Source organism: Gadus morhua, chromosome 11, assembly GCF_902167405.1.
Source record: "Gadus morhua chromosome 11, gadMor3.0, whole genome shotgun sequence".
In the NCBI taxonomy this organism is placed as follows: Eukaryota; Metazoa; Chordata; class Actinopteri; order Gadiformes; family Gadidae; genus Gadus; species Gadus morhua.
This window is the reverse complement of record NC_044058.1, coordinates 26,902,816-26,925,697: the sequence shown is the minus strand read 5'-3', so window position 1 is coordinate 26,925,697 and position 22,882 is coordinate 26,902,816. Positions and strand designations below refer to the sequence as shown.

General features: G+C 45.2%; 2 protein-coding genes across 3 annotated transcripts; one reads left to right on the top strand and one right to left on the bottom strand.

Moving 5' to 3' along the window:
* Window positions 1–4,033: 4,033 nt before the first annotated feature.
* On the bottom strand, window positions 4,034–13,221 carry hscb (HscB mitochondrial iron-sulfur cluster cochaperone). The gene is made up of 6 exons (XM_030371320.1): window positions 12,705–13,221; window positions 12,417–12,513; window positions 6,357–6,446; window positions 5,926–6,070; window positions 4,430–4,477; window positions 4,034–4,286 (listed from the first exon to the last, which is right to left on the bottom strand). The coding sequence occupies exons 1-6, from the start codon at window positions 13,034–13,036 to the stop codon at window positions 4,192–4,194; spliced, it is 807 nt and encodes a 268-aa protein (XP_030227180.1). The 5' UTR covers window positions 13,037–13,221; the 3' UTR covers window positions 4,034–4,191.
* Window positions 13,222–13,580: 359 nt separating this feature from the next.
* Window positions 13,581–22,661, top strand: lrrc8ab (leucine rich repeat containing 8 VRAC subunit Ab). Of its 2 annotated transcripts, none has more exons than XM_030371286.1 (4): window positions 13,581–13,864; window positions 14,403–15,164; window positions 16,456–18,568; window positions 19,315–22,661. In XM_030371286.1, exons 3-4 carry the CDS (start codon window positions 16,463–16,465, stop codon window positions 19,588–19,590), a joined length of 2,382 nt encoding a protein of 793 aa, XP_030227146.1. In that variant the 5' UTR covers window positions 13,581–13,864; window positions 14,403–15,164; window positions 16,456–16,462; the 3' UTR covers window positions 19,591–22,661. The 2 variants fall into 2 exon arrangements, with proteins under 2 accessions (XP_030227146.1, XP_030227145.1); XM_030371285.1 differs by having other exon boundaries at window positions 13,589–13,864; window positions 14,403–14,526.
* Window positions 22,662–22,882: the final 221 nt, after the last annotated feature.

Here is a 22,882-nt window from a genome sequence, read left to right as displayed (position 1 = left end):
TGCCTTCATCCTGAAGCAGGTCCACTGGAGAATAAATAAAAAGCTAATCAAATCTTTTATTTGGCTTTTGTGTTTATTATGCTCCCAAGTTGCAGCAGGAGACTGCGTTGTCATAGAAACACCTGCAGTAGTATAAAGGTTACGTGGTAGCTCGACTTGCTGGGATAGAAGTAACGAGTGAAGGCATCATTATGTGGAATATAAACGGCCCAATGATAGAAAAAATCACTGGGCTGGGTTTGCATCTTGGTTTTTCCCGAGAAGCAAACTTCAAATGGATGTGTGGTGCTGACTACAAATCTTTTTACTCCAATTTGACTGTATAAAGATTTGGCAGGATGGAGTTGGACTCAAAAACAATATTTGGATAATGCAATAGCGTGCCACAGATGCAGGCATACGGCTGAATTCCTGCATAGCAATATAGCCTTACGGCAAAAAGGGTTTTCATATCCATAATATTTCAACCCGTCTATCTCATGTTTACCCATCAGAATAAAAAAAGAAAAAATGCACCCGTTTCATTGTCAACTCATCTTAACAACTTGATGCTGGACCTAACTGATCACCATCTCGAAGACTTTACGCCCAAACTTTTTCTTTTAATCTGGCACAAAGAAAGCCACCTGGAGTAGGGAGAGATCCCCCAGAGGCAGCGGCCCTAAAACTCTTTGCTTTCAGGTTTGAACGGTTCCTATAGGTCGCTCTGTTTAAACAGTCTTTTTGAGTCACCGTTTTTTATGATTGGCTGTCGGAGAGGAAAGAACCTCATGGAGGAATGATGAGCCTGAGTCGGTGCCTAGGCTCTATGCTATAGAGCTAGAACACACAGAAGAGAATGGGGTTGTGGCAACAGACTCCAGGCCGTGTCATCAGCCGGCGGTGGAGACAGCCTTCAGATGGGCGATGTAATGAGACTGAGAGCTGCTGCGGCTGGTGGCCCTCGACTCCACAGAAAGCGAATGGCTGATCTTCCCTCTCTCATGTATAAACCCGTCTCAAACAAGTGGTTCATCGTCTTCAAAGACTCCCCTGAACCCCGGAACCAGAAGCCTTTTGAAGCAGCCTCTCCGAGGGGTTCCTTTGCTTCGTCTACGGCGCCAACTTCCTTCCAGAAGTTTCTCCTACACCTGGAGCCGACGTTTAATATGATTTCAGCTGCACTTGATCTGAGCGAGTCCGTCTTCTTCCTTTGTTTGTTTCGAGCCGCTTGAAATCCACATTATTATCTGCCACTATCCGCCGTTATCATCTTGTTTCGTTAATCAATTTGGAAACAGGGCCCTTTATCGTGTTTTTCCATCTTGAATTCATTGCTACATTGCTACAAATATCAGAGATTAGAGTGGAGCAATCCATTACATAAGTTAGTGTGTAATCATCTAGTTATTCAATAACTAATTCATGCTTGACTCACGCAATCAATTTTCTGTGTGGATGTTAAAGAGAGAGTTGAAGTGAAGCGTGAACACACTAATGAATGACCAGTCTGTCTTCTAAATCTTCATTATTAAATCTCCTCAAAGGGTTTGTATCGAAGAGGAGTGCCTATCCTGCATTGGGACATGATGTTAAACATAGATATAGATAGATGGCGAGGGGAAAACAACCAAGTAAACTCTACTTTTGAGGACTGTAGCAAGGAAATACGAGTACCAATGTCAGTCATGGCAAGACGATGTAGCTGCTGTACAACGTCTGAAATGAGATGAATATTCACCTCAGCCAGGGTGGCGCCTGATTGTTGTTGATCGGGAAAAATAACAATCCAAACACGTGGTTAACACGAGGATAATCCAAGATTGTCCGACCTCAGAGCCTACAGTAGACTTTGCCTGGGTTGTTAAGCAACCGGAAAAAAGGAATGACCGCAAGCGATTTACTTGGCTTCCGCTGGCAACTCAACGTGTTAAAACATCTCCTCTGCACCGCGGGCACCTGAGAAGGACACAGCGAGGCACCTGGTAAACTGAGGAAGGCAGCGGCGGTGCAGAATAGAGGCTGTGCTGGCGGGTTAGATCATGCATATTTGTCCTAGACACCAATGACAACGACAGTGTACCAGAAACGGCGTCTCTCCAAGAACAGAATAGAGACACGGCACCCATTCCCGGTTCGGATTAGCGACTGCTGTGTCCGACCACAATGTCATTACTGGCCTACAGTGGCAGACAGAATAAACAATGAAGACGCAGCCGCTCGGATTATGCGGGAGGCGGTTGGGATTCCGCGAGCTCCAGTCACACAGAGGCACGCTGTGAGGGAAGATCTGATGATTTCCCAGGACTGCGGACCAACACGGGAAGGAAAAGGGAAAACGAGCCGTTGGAGAGCTGCTCATCGTGCATTAGTGTGGACATCTGTCAAGTGAGGGGTGTTGCATGTTAAGGTGTTGAATTGCCTTTTCTTTTTGAGAATGAGGTCTCCACGGCTTCAATGGCAGTGGATGTCATATTCCTGTGCATCTCTATGGGCTGATATCAAATGCAATTGGTGCGATCTGCATTTTGTTACGATTAGGTCATATGTGTCCTACAATAATATGGCCAATTTACAATGTTTACTTAAACAGCAGCATAATACATTGTGTTGGATTTAATCCATGTGTTTTATGGTTCTCTTTATCTTGAAGAGAGGTGGTTATACAGGTCTTCATAAATGAAATAATATTAAGATAGTAATAGCAAGACAGATTACATCAGTTTAAATTAGATTAGACCACATTTGATTCAGCTTTACTGCTTTAAAGCAGCAGCCACCCAGGGATCCACTACCCAACCGGTGCCTTGATCAAGGTCACTTGCAGGTTTATCACTCGCATGCCTTTGGTGTGGGAGGAAGCTGGCGCACAGAGAGGAATCCCGGATTGGTCCAAGCGGGGTTTGAACCCCTGACCTTCGTGCTCAACATGACGGTCTGTACTTTGAACATATATTTGACCAGAGGAGGTCTGGTGAATCCTCAATCATCCAACAGCGAAATGTCTGCCGCTCTAACATAACTACTGGCCTTTTGAGGAGAAACTACATTAAACTGTTAACGCAACGTCGACAGGTTGTGACGGTGATTGCTCGGTTAAAGTTAAAGTATTTGAAATTAACTCTAATCTACGCAACCAATCCAAGAAGAGTTCATATCAGACACATGGACGAGCAGTGAATGGGTTGAATGTATCGCCTCATTTAGCACTGTTCAAATTCCTACCAGAGCACACCTCCTCTAATCTAAAGAGCAGCTCGCAGTTCATTTTTCCATCCCAGTAAATTACTGTGCTGAGCTGCTGAGTTCTCCCCTTTTCCCTCTCTTTCAAACTCAATTTCAAAGAGTCGGGAGAGACGCGAGTGGCCTGAGAGAGTTGGTCCATCACATTTTCTCATTAATCTAGACGAGGCACCGCGTGGATCATGGCTTCCGATTACGACATGAATAATAAATGAGATGGCTTGTCTCCATTTGGAGGAAAACCTGGGAGAAGCCCTTGCTTAATGCCCTATGGTCTATAGGGAAACCTCTTCTACGTGTGGGAGGAAATAGAGAAGAAAATGGGTTGTTTTTCAAGCTGAGGAATAAATATGCCGCATCGACTTACATAATTTCCATTTTGAGGAACGAATCAATATGCAGGGTTTTTCTATCCATAAGGAGTCCCAGACATCACATGGATGTAGCCCTTCAGATCACATCCTTACCGTTATGTATACTAAAGCTATCATGAATAGAAATAAGTGAGTCTACTTCTATGAAAAAAAGATTTCCTTTTGATTCATCAAGAGCAAGTTGCGGTGCTGTTTTCTGCCGAGTTGTCAAGGTATTTTGTCTCCACCTTAAGGTAACCCTAGGAACTGAATACTTTGTGGCTAGACACGGGGATGACGAAAATCATCGTAACTAATCAACATAATTACCTCATTAGCATTCAATCATCGACTTGCTTGTATAGAAAAACCGGTACCTGACATATGAATGACACTTTGGGAGGTTTGAAGCCTCTCATAATAATAGGCCTTGAGGACGATCATCCAATCAGGCAAAATTTCTTAATCAATTTAATTTATTCATACTTTAGAATAAAATTTCCTTTATTTAAAATATTAAACAAACTCATATATAAATATATAATATACCACCCATCGAATGTAAATTGCTCCTGCACATTTTAAACTTGCTCAAATAAATATATATATAGATATATCACATAAGCTTAGAAAGTTGTTCTTTCACTTTCTCTTCAACGGTTGCAAAGTACTTCATCCGGATAAGCAGTGCCTTGGCAGCTTCATGCTCCCCTAATAACGTAGGACAAAAAAAACAAAGAAAAAAGGTTATTAAAAAAAGAGTTCAGTCAGACTCGTCGAAAGGATTAACGACACAACATAAATTCAGAACACTAATTAAACTCTTCTTCTAACCATAACTCGCGGGGACGTACCTCTGTTCAGAGCTCCGTCTATCTGGTCTGTCAGTTCCTCTAGCTTCACTATAAATAAGAGGGAGAGACTTTCACAGTTACTTTAAGTCCGTCATTAAAGGGTCATTAAACAGAGGATAACCGATAGGTGGGAGCATAATCAACTTCTCTTTAGAAGATACGCATAACACCCAGATAAATCAAACGCTACATACATTAAACCCGCCCATCTGTTCACCCATCTGCCAGGCAAGGCAAGTCGGGCGAGTTCCATTACAAATGACTAATTTCCTCGACACAGAAAAACAACCTATTTTCTACTCAGCACATTTCAAAAGCGCATTCACTCATTTCTCCCCAGGATTATTTACGGCGTCCTGTCTCAATAGTAAGTGAAACCCTTTTGTGTTTTCTCCCCGGCGCACAAGGCTGCCATTAGTCTCCCGCGGCCACCTTTGTATCCGTCTCAATAGTGCCGTCTCCGTCTCATCCATCCTACCCCGACTCCTAACCGGGGGAGAGACGACCGCACCGGGACGGTATGGTCCGGCCCGCTAGCAGGGTCCAGGGGCCGAATCTCGCACCCTAGCCCGCGCGGGCGGGCGGGTCGGCACTGCTGCGACCCCATTGGCTCGAACGTCATTTGAGACTCACCTGTTCAGAGTTCATCTAGAGTCTGTTAGACTCTATGTTGTACGTCCTGGCACTTAGTGTACGCACTTATTGTTGCGTGTCCTGGCACTTAAAAATAGTACTTAGCATGGTGCAGCATCTTATCCTAGAGATCTTTCTTGTTTACGGGGAATGGGTTAACCTTGGGATTGTAAGTGCTTGGCATTTGGTTCTATGAACATCCTTACTGTACCGACAGCGATATATTGTTGTTTCTCTTTCTTCTGATAAATGTACCTATTGTGAGTCGCTTTGGATAAAAGCGTCTGCTAAATGACCCGAATGTCAACTGTAAATGTGAATGTCCTGTACGTGGACCGTCGGCGGCGGGCACCCCCCAACACGCGATCACGTGTTCATAGGGCTGCTCGATTATGAAAAAAAAAAAATCATAATCACGATTATTTTGGTCAATATTGAAATCACGATTATTCAAACGATTATTTTTGGGTTTGAAAACATGTTGTATTTCTTCAGCATGTCTCTAGCAAAATTCCTTTGTAACTGAGAACTTTGAAAATTCGCCTTAAAAAATTCCAAGAAAATGTTAAAATCTAAAATAATGTACAGGTATGTATCCAGCTTTTCTTTTGATAAAACATTAAAAAAAAAAAAAAAAAAAAAAAAATCGATCGTAGATATAGTTTTTTGATCGTTTGACGCTAAAATCGAGATAGAAATTTGATTAATCGCCCAGCCCTACGTGTTCATGAGAGCCACGCCTTCCACCGCACCACCCAGAGTGACGGCCACGCTGCGTTCTCAACGCTGTTCCAACCTGGGGGTCGGGCTGACACGCCGAACCCCGGCGGCGATAAACGGGCGGCGAGCGTGTCACGCGTTACCTTTCGTGTCGCGGCCGATCCGGTCGGCTTCCTCCGGCGTCTGCGCGTCCTCCACCGCCTCGTTCAGCTCCATCAGCTCCAACAGGAAGCTGGGGTCCGCCCCGGAGTCGCTCCCCTCCTCTAGGGCCATGCCCTCCAGCTCCAACTGGAAACACGCCCCTCGTTTACACACCGAACCCCCGCAGACACACGCCCGCACACACTGTCTCATAGAAGGCAAGCGCCGCGATGCATTACTTATGGGGCAAGAGGGGACTCATAAATCACACCCTTTTTTAAATTCTCTCCTTATTTGGGGTGTCTGAGACATTTTGGGGGCAGGTTGTACGCCATCCCCCGTCGGTCTGCACGGTTTCCTTCTAAAATATTAAACTGTTTATTTCATTTTTTTTGTAAAATAAATATATAAAAGAAAAAAAATAACGACTCACCATATACAGGCCTCGACTCAGAGGCTTGAGCAGCGTCCGGTACGCCTTGTTCAACAGGGCCGACTGGTCCTCCGAGTGCTGCTGCTCCTCCTGCGCCCAAGAACAAGAGCGACCGTGACTTCCACATGTTGGAGCGATGATATCGGAGAACACAGATCTATGGCTGTCTCTTACCATGCGTCGACATCCGCAGACTCCGGTTAACAACCGTATAATCATACAAAGGGTAATGCAGCCTCGCGCAATGTGTGTGGGCCAGAACCTGTTGTTCACCCTGCTCTCCTCCTTCTGAGGGCAGCGCTGACTCCTTCACCACAGATCAATAATCTACAGCCTATAGGGACTTCAGTGGTGGAACGAGCTCCCTGCCGTTCTCAGGACCGCAGAGTCGCTCACTATCTTCTAAAAAAGACTCAAGACTCACCTGTTCAGAGTCCACCTCGACTCTGCATAGACCCCCTCCCCCTTCTGGCCACCATTGTACACTGTATTGTATTGTGTTGTATTGTATTATAGTACTTAACTGCAGAAGCTGCTATCATTGCTGTAACGCGGGGAATTGGTTAGCCTAGCGATTGTTGTACTTGCACTTGGTTCTATGAACATCCTTTCTGTACCGACAGCGATATATTGTTGCACTTCTTATGACAAATGTACTTATTGAAAGTCGCTTTGGATAAAAGCGTCTGCTTAATGCCCTAAATGTAAATGTAAATGTAAATGTAATAGCCGTGTGTCATTGTACTACGATAACAACAATAACACAATAGTACAGCATGTTCGCACAAAGCCGTTGATTCCTTCGCACACAAAGAAACCCAAAGGAATTAATTAACAGGAATAACCGCTAATGTGATGTTTTACGTGTAGCTGCATAAGTGCCTTTCTGAGACCCTGCGACAGACTGGAGGATGTGGTGGTGGGGGCGAGATGGGGGGCCCGCACGAAGGGCGGGAAGGGGGGGCGGAGGGGAGTAGCTTGGAATGGCTGGCAGATCGAGTACATTCTGTGGCTGTCAAGTCTGTCAGCTTCGGTGAAAATCAATAGTCTCAAGCGGTGGCCCATGGGCCTGTCATGTTCAGCCGGGGCTGTAATAACAACCTATGCAGTCGGTAGTCGAGTAGTAATGAGACTTCTTCTCCAGCCTATAGGATGCCGTTCCCCTGGGGCTTCATGGATGTCTAATTAAGAGAAATGTCCGGTAGTGCTGATAAAACCCAGGAGTACCAGCACAAACTATTGAGATACAGATCCCCGGGCGGAGCGAGTGGGGCTTGGTTTTAGATACATCTGAAGTCTTTATTTCGGTGGACAGGGTGACATATGGCTGCTTCCCAACAACCGCATAGGTTGTTGGGCCTCAGCTTGTCTGCAGTGGGTCTCCTGTGTGCTACCCCTCACTGTAACTCTGAAAGTAAACAGATCTAGAGGACACACGCAGACACAATTGTGCAATACTTCTCTTGAGTTTCACCGGCTTTTTCTTCACAGAGATATCTGTCTGAGTCTAGCCCTGTTGTGTCAGAACTAAGGGCTTGCTGGCCTTGAGTCACGACACGGTCGGTTCGGCTTTGCAATGCATCACAGAAGACCATCAACCAAGCACCCGCCTCTTGCACAACTGAGTGCATAACCCACAGTGCTGTGTTCAGCCTCGAGATTGAGACAACTAATTGTTCACAACCAAATCAGTCAGTGGTTATGTAAGGCAACCCACTGAAATGCAGAGGAAGGGGAAATGAAAAAAGTCTTTGGGTATTGGACAACAAAAAGCCGAAACCGGGAGAACTTTACTATCCAGCTTCATCTTTGTGCCTTAGAATCTTTGGAAGGGTTTAAGGTTTTGAATCATATTTGAAGTGACAAAACCCAAATCTGAACAACATAATAAACCACTGAAGCAAATAGCTGAGCCATGCAGCTTTGCTGTTGCCATTGTTCCAACTTTCAATCCTAGGGTCGTTAGTTTGAACCACATCAACATTGGGTCCCGAGGGGGGACTTTGAGGGGCCCGTCTAATACAGGCAGACTCTGGTCAGGCGTTGAGGCTTACACTATAACTTGTAGCCATATTTTAGACAGAGAGGCCTCAGACAGGGTTAACCCATTCAGACCGGATCACGCATGTGTGCGTGTTTACCTTTAAGACCGGATCACGCATCAATGCGTATTTACCATTAATGCCGGCAAACGCGTCTGTGTCATTTGGAGCGGTGTCGTCTTTTCCGAGACACGTGGCCAATAATATGTACTGTGATTGGCTGAAATACTCTTTGGATGAGTGACAGAGATGATTAGGGATTTTTAACTGACTAATAAAATGCTCGAAATTAGCATACACGTGGAGAATGTTTTGGTTTGAAAATGTAAACACTGTGCGAGCGATCCGTCATGGCTGACTCAAGTGAAGGAAGCGATATTGACGAAGTCATCAATTCGGATCTTAATGAAATTAGGCAGGATGATTTTAATGAATTAAATGATATCCCAGATGATGTAGATGTACCAGCCGATCGCGTAGTTAGAGAGCAGTGGATCCAAGCGATGTTTCGAGAGGAAGAGGGGGAAATGCGCGAGTTCGTTGGCTTCCAAGAAGAATGGAAAACAAACAACTTCCACTCACGTGAGAAGATCCCGTATAATCGCAAACCAGGTGCCAAGATAGAAATTCCAGATGTTGTTACACCAATACAGGTATTCTCCCGTATTTTCACGGAAGAGTTGTGGATGCGACTTGTAACGGAAACAAATCTGTATGCGGATCAAACACGGAGCGCAACTCCATCAAACAGCAAGTGGGTACCCGTCACAGTTAAAGAAATGAAGACCTTCGTAGGACTGTGTCTTGCCATGGGCATCCTAAGACTGCCATCACGTAGAGATTTCTGGCGTCAGAAAAAGTGGCTTTTTCGAACGACCATCCCCCAAGCCATTTCAAGAGACAGATTCGACATCATCTGGAGGTAGGCTCGTAAATTGATATCAATGACAAGAATATTTTTTTTTATACTGATTGTGGAGATGACTAGCCAACTAGCTTTTTGTAATGATGATGGGAATGTCACATGATATGATTGCAACGATGATTGCAACGGTAATAATGATTTGTTGCTGATACTAATGCCAATAAATAAATGTCTAAAGGTGATGATTGATAATTGATGATTATGGATAGCAACAATAAAAATGTAATATAATGCAATAGACAATGCTAGCTTATGATGGATGACATTAATAATTATGTCTGATGATAGATAATAATACATAAAACATACATAAATACAAATGAAAATAATACCTCATGATGGATGACAGTAATAATTATGATGTTTGAACTGATAAAGTGTAATTATACAAACACATGACAATGAAAGCTCATGATGATAATAATGTGTAATTCACTGTCCGACTTGCTATGTGTATTTTCAGGTATCTCCACTTGCAAGACAACAAAAGCAATGATGTGAAGCAGTCCGACAAGCTTTGGAAAGTCAGATGGTACCTCGACTACCTGAAAGATCGATTCCAGGAATTGTATGAGGTGGATGGGTTCGTGAGTGTCGACGAAAGCATGGTGAAATTCAAGGGGAGACTCGCTTTCCGACAATATCTTCCTCTGAAACCTACCAAGTGGGGCATCAAGGTGTGGGTGATGGCTGAGAGCTCCACTGGGTATGTTTCAAACTTCCAAGTCTACACCGGACGTGAGGGAGGGAGTAGTGAAAAGGGCCTTGCACACCGCATAGTAATGGATCTGGCTGGACCATACTTCGGGTCCCAACTCTCCATTTTTATGGATAACTTTTACTCTGGGGTGCCGCTTTTTGAAGAGTTGAAGGCTCATGGTCTGAATGCGTGTGGCACTGTTCGATCCAACCGAAAGGGAATCCCCCCAAAACCGCCTGCCATGGAGAAGCATCGGTACCAAGTGTATCAGAAGGATGACCTGACCTTCTGTGCTTGGCAGGACACAAAGGTTGTTTTGGTCCTGTCAAACTACCATGAGCCCATGGCAGAAGGGTCTGTCAGGAGAAGACGGGGAGAAGACATCCAGAGAGAGGTCAGAGTGCCAGCGTGCGTCTCTGATTATCAGAAGCACATGAAGGGGGTCGATCTACTGGATCAGATGGTAAGCTACTATCAGTTCCAGCACCGGTCCAAGAAATGGTGGCGGAGGCTTTTTTTCTTTTTCCTATCAGTCAGCTGCTACAATTCTTTTATTGCTGCAAGGAGTGCTGGAGCCTACAAGGGTTGCTACAAAGAGTGGCAGGAGGACCTTGCACAGGAACTTGTCACCCCTGTGACAGCAAAGAGTGCTCCTCAGTGCGCTGCAGCACCTGTGACAGCCTCAGCCGAGCACGACTGTGAAAAGATCTTTGAGAAGAGGAAGATCTGCAGGGAATGTTCACTGTCTAAGAGTGGCACTGAGGCCCGTCCTGGTGCAACAGTGTATGGCTGCAGACAGTGCAATGTGCCACTGCACATTGAGTGCTTTGGAAAGCATTGCCGCAGCACTCGAAAGTAAATGTATGAGTTGTGTTTAGACTTGACTGTACCGTTCTGTTCATCTGTACACTCACGAAGTTCTGATTATATGGTTTCTGAAATGATTAGGTAAAGATTCAAGAAGAAGTAACCCTCTGTTTTGTTTTGTTCCATGTTCTGTGTTTCAGTGTCTATCACTTGTCACTTTGGTTCCTTAAAAGGATTAAATAAAATCTGATCTGTATTGATTTTCAAAATGTTTTTGATGTTTATTGATTTTTTAAAAATATGCAGTTGAAGTTTATGGCCAAGCAAGTCATTCAAGCTGACAGCCAAAGAATTAATCTCTCAATTGCCTTTTACCTCATGTTTTTATCTGCTATAGAGCCTGAGAAATTAAGGTTTTAGTAGGCGTTGACAAATTTTGAATATTGTTCTGAAAACCCTCAGGTTTTGAGAGGGGGTTTACAGAAAAGTTCTTAGGCATAAAAAGGCCTTTTTTAGCAGGCGTTTTAGGCTTAAATGGGTTAAAGGTGACGATTAGCCGTTAAAAGCCGTTTTGAAAATATGCCCATTCTGACATCATAAGTGGGCGTGTCCACCTAGATGTTCGATGGATAGATGAGCAACGTTTGCTACAGTCGACTGGGTAGGCTGGTAGACAGATCTATCCAGCATAAATGTGGCTCTCTTCATGTGGTTTGACAGAAAATCATGGATCATCACTGCTGGAGCTCCACACAAAAGGTGCATGAGCAGCTTTCTAATATGGTAATTCCCGCCCTGTCTGCACAGTGTAAATATGCTTCTTTCAGACCGATTGGGACACTGATATCTTTGCATAAACGCCTTGCCAGTTAAAATCCCGGGTACAAGGTAATCCAGTTATTTCAGAATAAGACAGTTACCTACACCTTAATAATAACAAGATTATGTTGATTTGTTTTTTATCGCCCAAGTTGTACTCGTCACATTGAATGTGAATAGATTGAATGGCTTTTACAACGCAATACTTTACGATACAACTGAATAGCTTTAACTGCACAAGGAAGCAAGCAGGGAAGAGCGGTGATGCAACATTATGTAACACTTTTCTCTGTGTGTTGTGTTGTCTCTAGACTTGGACAAAGGCACACATGGTAAGGCCTTTTGCTTATTTTTCAAATACTCTGTAAATAATGTATTTCTCTTGGACGGTACTTTTAAGGGCCACATTTTGTCCAGGAGACCGTTAAGAAGGATGTGAAAATCGTCTGATTTAGTGGACTCTATGGGTACCTGCTTGTTAGGGAAGATACAGTGAGAATATAATTTACAAGGAAACATCCTGCCTACCTTTAAAATCCATGCACCACACATCATTTCTTAGGCCCTTTTCCCGAAACATTCAGGCCCTGGCCAACATGAGTAACTGCTTGCTAAAAAAATAACTATGTGGTCGGTTTGAGGAATGCAGCCTCAGACATGAAAACAATGTCTGCTCTAGTCGATTATCAGCACGATTCCCCATGGCACATTGGTTGAAGTCAATTGGAATCTATTAAAGTTCCATATCAAAAGCAGGCGCCCCATACCTTTGTGTTTTGGCTGAAGTTGTCTGGGTGTAGTGTGCGCTGCAGCTGCAGGTACGTCTTCTGAAGCTTCTGTGTGTCCAGCGTGAATGAGTGGGGACTGATCAAGGAAAAAACACATTGTAAGGTCAGATGTGTGTGTGTGTGTGTGTGTGTGTGTGTGTGTGTGTGTGTGTGTGTGTGTGTGTGTGTGTGTGTGTGTGTGTGTGTGTGTGTGTGTGTTTTGTTTAGATTGTTAATGTCAAAAGTAGTATTGGTAACAGCCCCTCTGTCACTCACTTAAACACTTACCTGTTCAAAATCTGGAAGTGGGATGCTGACTCATCTGCAGGCTGGACGACTTTGCAGAGAGGACAGAAGAAGGTTGGCTGGTCTTCAAGGGTCTGCTGACACTTCCAACAACTGAGTTTGGTGTGTGCAGTGCAATAACCCCGGAATGACCCCACGTGTGTCCTACATACAAACGATGAGCCCACTTTGGGTGGCCCGGAGTTTACATGTCTACCTAGTGCTTCCTCTGTGGGTTGCGTATCATAAGTTTGTCCCCCCGTAACGACTGAGTACCTCACTGGAAGGACGGTCCTGAACCACCGAATGGACCGCGCACCGACCAGTGACAACATGATCCAAACCCGTTTGTGAGCGTCCCGGAGTCAGACACAATAGTCGATGTGGCTCATGAGTGTTTAGGAAGTTTTGGTGTCGGTCATGGTGTATGATAATAAACACGGCTGTCTGGGTGCGTGGATTTATACATAGATATCACGAGTGTTTCCGCTAGGCAGCAGTAGCGCCCCCCTCGGCTCGGCAGACAGTCACCAAGCAGCAGCAGCAGAAACAGCGCCCTGATCCATTAGACGCCGCATTGGCCGGTGGACCGTACGTAAACGTCGCAGCCATATTGGAGAGGCAAAGACAGGCCTGGAAATAAATACAGGTAAACGGTGGAGCTGTAGGTTTTCTGTAAAAAAATAAATAAAAAAAGAAGCACTATAACATTGAATTGTTCAACCTACTAAATAGGTCGTTTTGTGATATATATTAAATAATTGTATATATTAAATCATTTTGTATATTAAATCATATATATTTAAATATATATATTTTTACCCCTTGTAAATCTTAGACCCTTGTATGTAACCTCTCCAAAATTGGCTGATAAATTAAAACCGTACAGGCATTTCTATCCAGAAAACCGCAGCCCCCTGTTGACTTGCAATCCTGTTGACTTGCAATTCAGGCGATCTTTACCTTCCCAATATGGCGGCGGTGTTGACGTACGATCCAAAGACTCCTTGACAGCGTCCCTCTCGGCCCGGCGGACCTTCGACTGTCCCTAGTGGAGGCTGTAGCAACAAGCTGCTAACTGGTCAACATAACGCTACAGACTGTTTCTGTAGCATATAGTTGCTAAGAACACCTCGCAGTCGAGCGCGTCGTACCGAAACAGAGTAAGTGTCTCCGGTGTGTTAAACTAGACGGTTATTACCATGTTATTGTTCGTTACTGTACGAATATAACAACTGGGTTGTAGCTAACGCAGTGCTGGCTAGCAGAGGGATAGCGTGTAGCTCTCCTATATGATAAAGCGGACCTCAATGGGGACCTTCGTGTACAGACTGTCTCGGTCTGTAAGTCACGTCGTCATCTGTATGTACACATGATTATGACATGGAGCCAGGACCGCTGTGGCTGGGTGAATAAAGCTAATGGTCACCCAGTTTAGTGAGCCAGTACCACCACAGAATGCCCCGTGATGGGTGCACTGGGAGTTCATTACCGAACAGGTTTATTGTGTATCTTGAACCTAGTCCATGTGCTTCCTGGATAAGGAACCAGCAGATACCTGATTAAACCGCCCGCCACGTCCTGACAGTAACCCTACAGTTACCATACGAGTCATGACAATGCCAGGTCCATACAGTACAAGTCCAAATGCACATGGGTTCACTGTAAGTTCCCTTAACTCTGTCCCACGTCTCTGTCCAGATACTCCATCCAACCCGTGGCCATGAGAGAGGCAGGGGCCAAACAAAACTTCTGGATCTACAGACAGAGGATTGTCCCAACGGGGCCGGATCTTTCCCTGGGTCACAGATAACATCTTGGATCGGTGAGGTTTTACTTTCTCGCCCTCCAGTTGAATTAGTACCGCCTCAAGCCAATGTAATCTATATACTGCTGGGATCGTTATCGAAAGCGAAAACAGTTTTGTTTTTTAAGGTGGGGATCATAACAGACAAACTCAGACCAGCTCCAGAGTGGTAACCAGCGCCAGAGGTGTGTGTGTGTGTGTGTGTGTGTGTGTGTGTGTGTGTGTGTGTGTGTGTGTGTGTGTGTGTGTGTGTGTGTGTGTGTGTGTGTGTGTGTGTGTGTGTGTGTGTGTGTGTGTGTGTGTGCGCATGTATTTGCGATTGTGCGGGCGTGCCTCTGTGAAGCCGGTCTGGGAAGAGGTAACAGGCGAGTGTTCCTCGGAGACAGTGGTGGAGACAGCAGTCCCAAAGTAAACAGGATCTCCCGCCGAAGGTCAGGGCAGGCTCGCTCAGACAATACCCTGGGTATTATCCAGGGAAATGGCTAAGAATAGAGAACCAGGGAGTAAGGTGTGTTGTTTGGGCCGATGGGCCAGCTGGAACATATTCTTGGGAAGAGTGACTCCGGCGGTTGTTTTAGTTTGGTCTGGGGCTGATGAACTGAGACGCCATCTCTGTCTGTGATCGGGAGAAATGGAGTTGTTATGCTTGCAGACATGTAAGTAAAACCGCAATTGCTAAATATGTTTTTTTTTAAAGATAATGTTTAAGCATTTTATTTATTCATAACATAGCTTTGAAGTTCAACTAATACTAGCTGCACACGGCTATCTGCGTTTGTAACTTTTTAGAAGAATCCCAGCTCGTGTTATGGTTTGAACTTCCTAAAGCGACTCACCATTAAAACAGAGATCATTTCACTTTTTGATGTTTGGCTGATGACCTCAACTGAAGGACACTGTCCAAGCAAACTACAAGATCTATTTGTTATAATTATATATTTAATTCATTTCATTATATCAAATAAGTTAATTCGACCTTAGACCAATGTCCCTCCTAGATCAAAGTTCAAGTTACACTCTATCTACTCAAAGCGAAAGGAGCATGAATAGATTAGTCTAAAACAAGATCTGAAAAATGTAGGGAAAATTCAGCAAAACATGCACTAAAACAGATGCTTACATATTTTAAGTAAAAACACAAAACACTGCCATGCCAAGGCTGTGAACAATAAATGGCCTTCAAAAACGGTCTTACCTGTGTTCACTTTCTCTGCTGCCGCAGAATAAAGTGAGCTGCAGGTAGTCTTAGAACCTGTCTTTGGCAATTAGTAACTAATTTAAAGCACGTTTAACTTACTGTTTGAACTTGTGATCTAGATGATAAAAAAAAGACTGTCATATGTTCTACTCCATTACTTTAAGCATCATAAAATATATGAGACATTATTCAGGCCCCATTCTCAGGGAGGGGTTAACAAAGGAAACCAGGTTGCATTGATCTGTTTGGGCGAAAACCACATCCACAGCAGAAACATGATGAGATTATTGAATAACAACGTTCAAATGATAAAGTCCATTTTGATTATTTAATACTGTGTGTGTGTGTGTGTGTGTGTGTGTGTGTGTGTGTGTGTGTGTGTGTGTGTGTGTGTGTGCGCGTGCGCGTGTGTGCGTACGTATACACTAGCACAAAGCATTATATATTGCAGTTATTCAGTTATAGACACGAGTGTCTGGTCTGAATTGGCAGACTGTGATTCATTAATGTGGAGCGTACCATCAGAATCGGCTGATGAGTGGCCTTGTTATCCAACACAGCGCTATTGATCTCTGGGTATGTATCTCTGAAGGAAGGCTACAGAGAGCTGGAAGCTTCATCTCATATCCCCTCCCCAGCTTATTGGAACCATATATTTGATGTATTATGATTTGAATCAATGCTTATTACTTTATAATTGAATATGTGTCAATAATAAATACACCTTTATGTGAACCCCCTCCCCCCAGATAAACCATGATCCCCATCACTGAGCTGCGCTACTTTGTAGACACCCAGCCTGCCTATCGCATCCTGAAGCCATGGTGGGACGTGTTCACAGACTACATCTCCATCGTCATGCTCATGATCTCGGTGTTCGGGGGGACGCTGCAGGTCACCCAGGACAAGATGATCTGCCTGCCCTGCAAGTGGGTGGTGAATCAGACCTGCAGGAGGTACTTCAACTCCTCCCACTCCACGGCCCTGGAGCCTAAGGGCATCCAGTATGACCTGGACAGGCACCAGTACAACTACGTGGACGCCGTGTGCTACGAGAACAGACTGCACTGGTTCGCCAAGTACTTCCCCTACCTGGTGTTGCTGCACACCCTCATCTTCCTGGCCTGCAGCAACTTCTGGTTCAAGTTTCCCCGCACCAGTTCCAAGCTGGAGCACTTTGTGTCCATCCTGCTCAAGTGCTTCGACTCGCCGTGGACCACCCGGGCTCTGTCCGAGACGGTGGTGGAGGAGAGCGACCCCAAGCCCATGAAGATGAACGGCTCCATGGACCACAAGGAGTCGGTCATCAGCGAGGACGTGGAGGCCAGCGTGCCCATGCTGCAGCGGACCAAGTCGCGCCTGGAGCAGGGCATCGTGGACCGGACGGAGACTGGCGTGCTCGATAAGAAAGAGGGGGAACAGGCCAAGGCGCTCTTCGAGAAAGTGAAGAAGTTCCGGATACACGTTGAGGAAGGAGACATTGTGTACAGACTGTACGTCCGTCAGACAATCATCAAGGTCATCAAATTCATCCTGATCATCTGCTACACGGGGTATTACGTGCAAAACATCCAGTTCAGTGTCGACTGTCATGTGAACATTGAGAGCCTCACCGGTTACAGCATGTACCGCTGCGCTCACCCGTTGGCGACGCTCTTCAAGATCCTGGCCAGTTTCTACATCGGCCTGGTGGGGGTGTACGGGCTCATCTCCATGTACACCCTCTGCTGGATGCTGCGGCGCTCCCTGAAGAAGTACTCGTTCGAGAGCATCCGCGAGGAGAGCAGCTACAGCGACATCCCGGACGTGAAGAACGACTTTGCCTTCATGCTGCACATGATCGACCAGTACGACCCGCTGTACTCGAAGCGCTTCGCCGTGTTCCTCTCGGAGGTGAGCGAGAACAAACTGCGGCAGCTGAACCTCAACAACGAGTGGACGCTGGACAAGCTCCGGCAGCGGATCACCAAGAACTCTCAGGAGAAGCTGGAGCTGCACCTGTTCATGCTGAGCGGCATCCCGGACACGGTGTTCGACCTGATGGAGCTGGAGGTGCTGAAGCTGGAGCTGATCCCGGACGTCACCATCCCGCCCATCATCGCCCAGCTGGTGAATCTGCGGGAGATGTGGCTGTACCACACGCCGGCCAAGATCGAGGCTCCGGCGCTGGCGTTCCTGCGCGAGAACCTCAAGTCGCTGCACATCAAGTTCACGGACATCAAGGAGATCCCCCTGTGGATCTACAGCCTGAAGAACCTGAGCGAGCTGCACCTGACTGGCAACCTGAGCGCCGAGAACAACCGCTACATCGTCATCGACGGCCTGCGGGAGCTGAAGCGCCTCAAGGTGCTCCGGCTGAAGAGCAACCTCACCAAGCTACCTCAGGTGGTGACGGACGTGGGCATGCACCTCCAGAAGCTCTCCATCAACAACGAGGGCACCAAGCTCATGGTGCTCAACAGCCTGAAGAAGATGGTGAACATGACGGAGCTGGAGCTCATCCGCTGCGACCTGGAGCGCATCCCGCACTCCATCTTCAGCCTGCACAACCTGCAGGAGATCGACCTGAAGGACAACAACCTGAAGACCATCGAGGAGATCATGAGCTTCCAGCACCTGCACCGGCTGGTGTGCCTCAAGCTGTGGTACAACCAGATCGCCTACATCCCCATCCAGATCGGCACCCTGGCCAACATGGAGCGGCTCTACCTGAACCGCAACAAGATCGAGAAGATCCCCAGCCAGCTCTTCTACTGCGGCAAGCTGCGCTACCTGGACCTGAGCCACAACAACCTCACGTACATCCCGGCGGACATCGGCTTCCTGCAGAACCTCCAGTATCTGGCCGTCACAGCCAACAGGGTGAGTCTCAATGACAATACATTTGATTTATAAAGTGCTTTTCTAAGGCCCCGTCCACACGAAGCCGAAACGGGCGAAACCGTTACGGTTTCGATCTATCCGGTTTCGAAGTATCTCCGTAAAGACGAAGCCAAGCGAAACCGGGTAGACCTGTAGAAACGCTGTAGTACACAAGCCAGGCCCATAAGGGGCGCTGCTTCTGCTACAGAAATCCAGAAGGAAAATAAAGAAGAAAAGAGGCGAGCATGCGCATAAAGGGTGAGACTCCGCGGGCTTAACAGTCATTGGCTAGAGGATCGAAGGGGGGGGGGGGCGATGACGTCATGGTTTGCGGTTTCAGTCGGTTTCAGGCGTCCACACGAATCCAAAACGAAACCGGGTAGATTTGAAACCACCTCCAAGGGTGGTTTCAGAAGTTTGCGGTTTCGGTCAGCGGATTCGCCGGCTTCGTGTGGACGGAAGGCCGAACCGTACAAGACCTTTGCGGTTTCGCCATGAAATCGGCTTCGTGTGGACGGGGCCTAAGAACTCAAAGACCCTTTACAGAGTGAATGCAAGTTCAATTCATTAATAAGAACGTATATTAGTAAAAAAAAAAAGATTAAAAAGAGGAGGGAGGATTATGACTTTAATTATACAAATGTACTACTACTACTTCATTCTGTAAATGAGTGTGATGTCGAGCATTTATCCACGTCATTGCTGGATTGCTAACTCTGCGGTCCCCCCCCCCCCCCCCGATGCAGATCGAGACGCTGCCCAGCGAGATGTTCCAGTGCAGGAAGCTCCGCACGCTGAACCTGGGGAACAACTGCCTGCAGACGCTGCCCTCGCGCTTCGGGGAGCTGACCGGCCTCACGCAGCTGGAGCTCCGGGGCAACCGGCTGGAGTGTCTGCCCGTGGAGCTGGGCGAGTGCAAGCAGCTCAAGAGGACAGGTCTGGTGGTGGAGGAGGACCTCTTCAACACCCTGCCCACCGAGGTCAAGGAACAGCTGTGGAAGGTGGACAAGGAGCAAGCGTGAACACATCGGGGGGTTGTGTGTGTGTGTGTGTGTGTGTGTGTGTGTGTGTGTGTGTGTGTGTGTGTGTGTGTGTGTGTGTGTGTGTGTGTGTGTGTGTGTGTGTGTGTGTGTGTGTGTGTGTGTGTGTGTGCTGCCCCTCAGCAGATCGGCTGACTCAGGCATTGAGCGCCCTCCCCCCCCCCCCAACAGACCCCCGTTCTGAAGGGAGATGTCTTCTTCGCATGGCCATACTACCTTTTATTGCTTTCTTTTAAGGCGTGTTTTTTTTTTTTTATTGCGCTGAATGACGGCCGTCCGTGTGGGGTGGCTGCACGTGGGATTTTAAACGGAAACATTGTTTTTGGGCTGCTGATGTCAACAGAATTGCGGTTCTGTTAGTTTGTTTGCGTTTCCACGTAAAGAGGAAAATACAAGCCAGGTATTCCTCCAGACACACGGTCACCTAGCGTGATGCTCCGAAAGTTACCCTCGAAAATGAAGCTATTACAGATTTGTCGCCAGTCCGTATAAAAGAAGTATAAACATACTTCTTGCATTTGATGGGCATAATCCATTATATTAGCATGTGGTCAATTACACAGTGTATGGTCAATCACACCATATGATGTTCTGAGATCGATAGAACGGAGATATTTCTCATAATCGGGTTATTGTTCTCTTGAATTGACTGAGTTTGGCAGAACCTCAAGAGTGCAATGTTGAAGGATCCTAGCGAATAGAGAACGGACACACTCGCCTGGCCGCCCGTAAACAAAGTCGCTCCTCGGTTTCTTAGGTTTGTTTACACAGGAGGAAAACATCCAGTCACGTGATTAAGCAAATTGTTCTCACTTGTATGTGTAATGCAATAATAATCTAAATAGTCACGTCTCCATTTAAAGATATTATTTTTATGTTTTATTTTAATGAGTTTATATGACAAAAAGCACATTCTTACAAAAATATGTTGCACGTTTCCCAAGCAGATTGAGCACTTGATCAGTTGCTGGTTTGATGGCCAGTGAATAGGCAGAGGTTAAACGTAGTCACTACAAGAGCTAACCAATTTCTATTCTATACATTTGCCTTACTCTATACTCTTTTAGAAAGGCTTCTGTTATGTATGACATTGAATTTGTTTTTTGTTATTATAATCACAGCATTTTCTTCCTAATTTTACTTTAATCTGATCTGTTGCTCAGATTTATTACTACTTATTTTCACCTGCTAACGAACTCCTGAATCTGGAAAAATATTATATATGGAAAATTGAGTTATATATGAAACCAGTATTATAAAACGCATGACAAGTGCAATGAAAGTTGCATTGGTGGTGAAATGAAATTTGCAATAATCGTTATTTCAATAACTAAGTTATTCTGTGGTATATGCTAACATGGGCCAGAGGCTTTCTCATAGGCTAGTGAGTTCATTTCAGAGCATTTATCACAACATATTTAATACTCTAAACTGATGCATATAATGTTTATGTTTGATTCCTTTTCTTTAAATTGATGTGTCATTTCTAGCTGCAGGTCTAGTCGACATGCATGATACTAATAGATATGGCCCGATGCTGCATTGGCATCACATTGGAATTATCAGATGGACATGCATAGGAGAGTTGTGTCCTCATGCTGAAAGAAATGCACCGCAAATTGTGTTCTCCCTGTGGCAATAAAAGACAACTTGCAGAGCTGTCATGTAATGCATATAAATGGCTGAAATTTAGCTATGGAAATGTTTGTTTTGCAACATTTTTTCACACTTTACACAAATGTGCAATATTGCCTTTATTAAAAAAGAGAAGTCTGAAGGTAGAAAGCGATGTGTTTTTAATGTTTAATGGGTGTTCTGTTTTGCATTTTTGAAAGTGAACAAAGAGTTGACCAGTGTTTTGAGTGCTTTGTTGGGCTGATGTGTGTGGGAGATTTTTTTGGGAGGCCAGGTATCCAATGTCATCCGAGCAATTAATATTGCATTAACTCTCCCTGGGAGGATCGCTATCGTGACATAAGGATCTGGTCAGACATCTGTTTGTAAGAAATTGTTTATTGTTGACATACATATTGAATAAACTGACAACTTTTTGAAAAATCAATTTGTGAAAGGTCACAAGTCGGGGCATTTATGAAAGAATACCAAACTTGTCAATAAACTGATGACTCATTGAATCAGACAATCATAATCCTAACCTGCATTACTAGCGCAGATGAGGAACGCCGAAATCACGAAAGGTCTGGTCAGCCAAAGCTTGTACGCTGAGGTTAACCGTAAGAAAAGCCTCAGCTGGCTGGCGTATGGAAAGCTTCATGGAGTTACGAAATATATTTATGGTTCTGTGGTTTTTCTTCCATGGTGTTTAATAGAGGCATTGTGGTTTCTGTTTGGGGATTTTGTTACAGTCTAGGTAGGAAATGGGAGCCATATCTTGTTTTAATGACTTTAGGATCGGAGACTGCTCACATCTGTGATGTTTTAATGTCCTCTTTGACTTTGTTTCTTCAGTTACGACAGCTATTAGTACCAGTATTATTGGAGCACATCAAAAAAAATCTCAGGAAAATAGTTATCAATCTTGCCGCTTTCCTTATTTTGCTTCTGCCTGTTTGTACCCATCTGATATTTTATTATGTCATTAAGTGGAACCTTTTGATCAGTGTAAAAATTCTGTTTTAAACATGAATGTTATTTTGCAGAAAGGAAAACACTAATATAGCTAAATAATCTTTCTTTAATGATGTCATTGTCGAACAAAGTATTCATTGAGACTTGTGGACAGGGGTCTCCTCTGTGTTGAGCACAATGTGTGTGAGTGTTTCCTCTGCCCTTTGAAACCATTTATCATATTTATCTTGCTCATGATTATGTTTGGCATTGTTGAAATGTTTCCCACCACATTTATCATACTTTCCAGATTAATATTTTGTAGGCTTTTGTTTGCCCAAAAAGACTCCACTTTTGATGATGAAAAAGGAGTGGAACAATATTTTGTTGTGAACTCGGATGACAGGAGAGTGAGTTGTATGTTTGAATTGATGTCTCATTTCAATGTTACAAAAAGAAAATAAACAATCTCCACTATGGCCGAATCATGTGTTGGGTGATAATTTGCTATTAGGATGGCACTGCGGTAGCAACAATGGTGCCTCTCTTATCTCACACTGTTTAGTTTAGAGAGTGAGGAAGTCGAGCCACTGGGCAGATTCACATCAGTGGGAATGTGGTGAAAGGGTCTGTGGCTTCAGGTTCCCTGGGGCATGCAGTAATGAGGACCTCACTAGGTCGACCACACAGCCAAGCCGGTCATATC

Coding starts and splice junctions, on each gene's coding strand:
- hscb (XM_030371320.1), bottom strand. CDS start 13,036: ATGTTGTCACTGGTCGGTGCGCGGTCCATTCGGTGGTTCAGGACCGTC. Junction 12,514..12,704: donor CACTTCCAGATTTTGAACAG/GTAAGTGTTTAA, acceptor TTCCTTGATCAG/TCCCCACTCATTCACGCTGG. Junction 6,447..12,416: donor ACTTCAGCCAAAACACAAAG/GTATGGGGCGCC, acceptor TCTTGGGCGCAG/GAGGAGCAGCAGCACTCGGA.
- lrrc8ab (XM_030371286.1), top strand. CDS start 16,463: ATGATCCCCATCACTGAGCTGCGCTACTTTGTAGACACCCAGCCTGCC. Junction 18,569..19,314: donor TGGCCGTCACAGCCAACAGG/GTGAGTCTCAAT, acceptor CCCCCGATGCAG/ATCGAGACGCTGCCCAGCGA.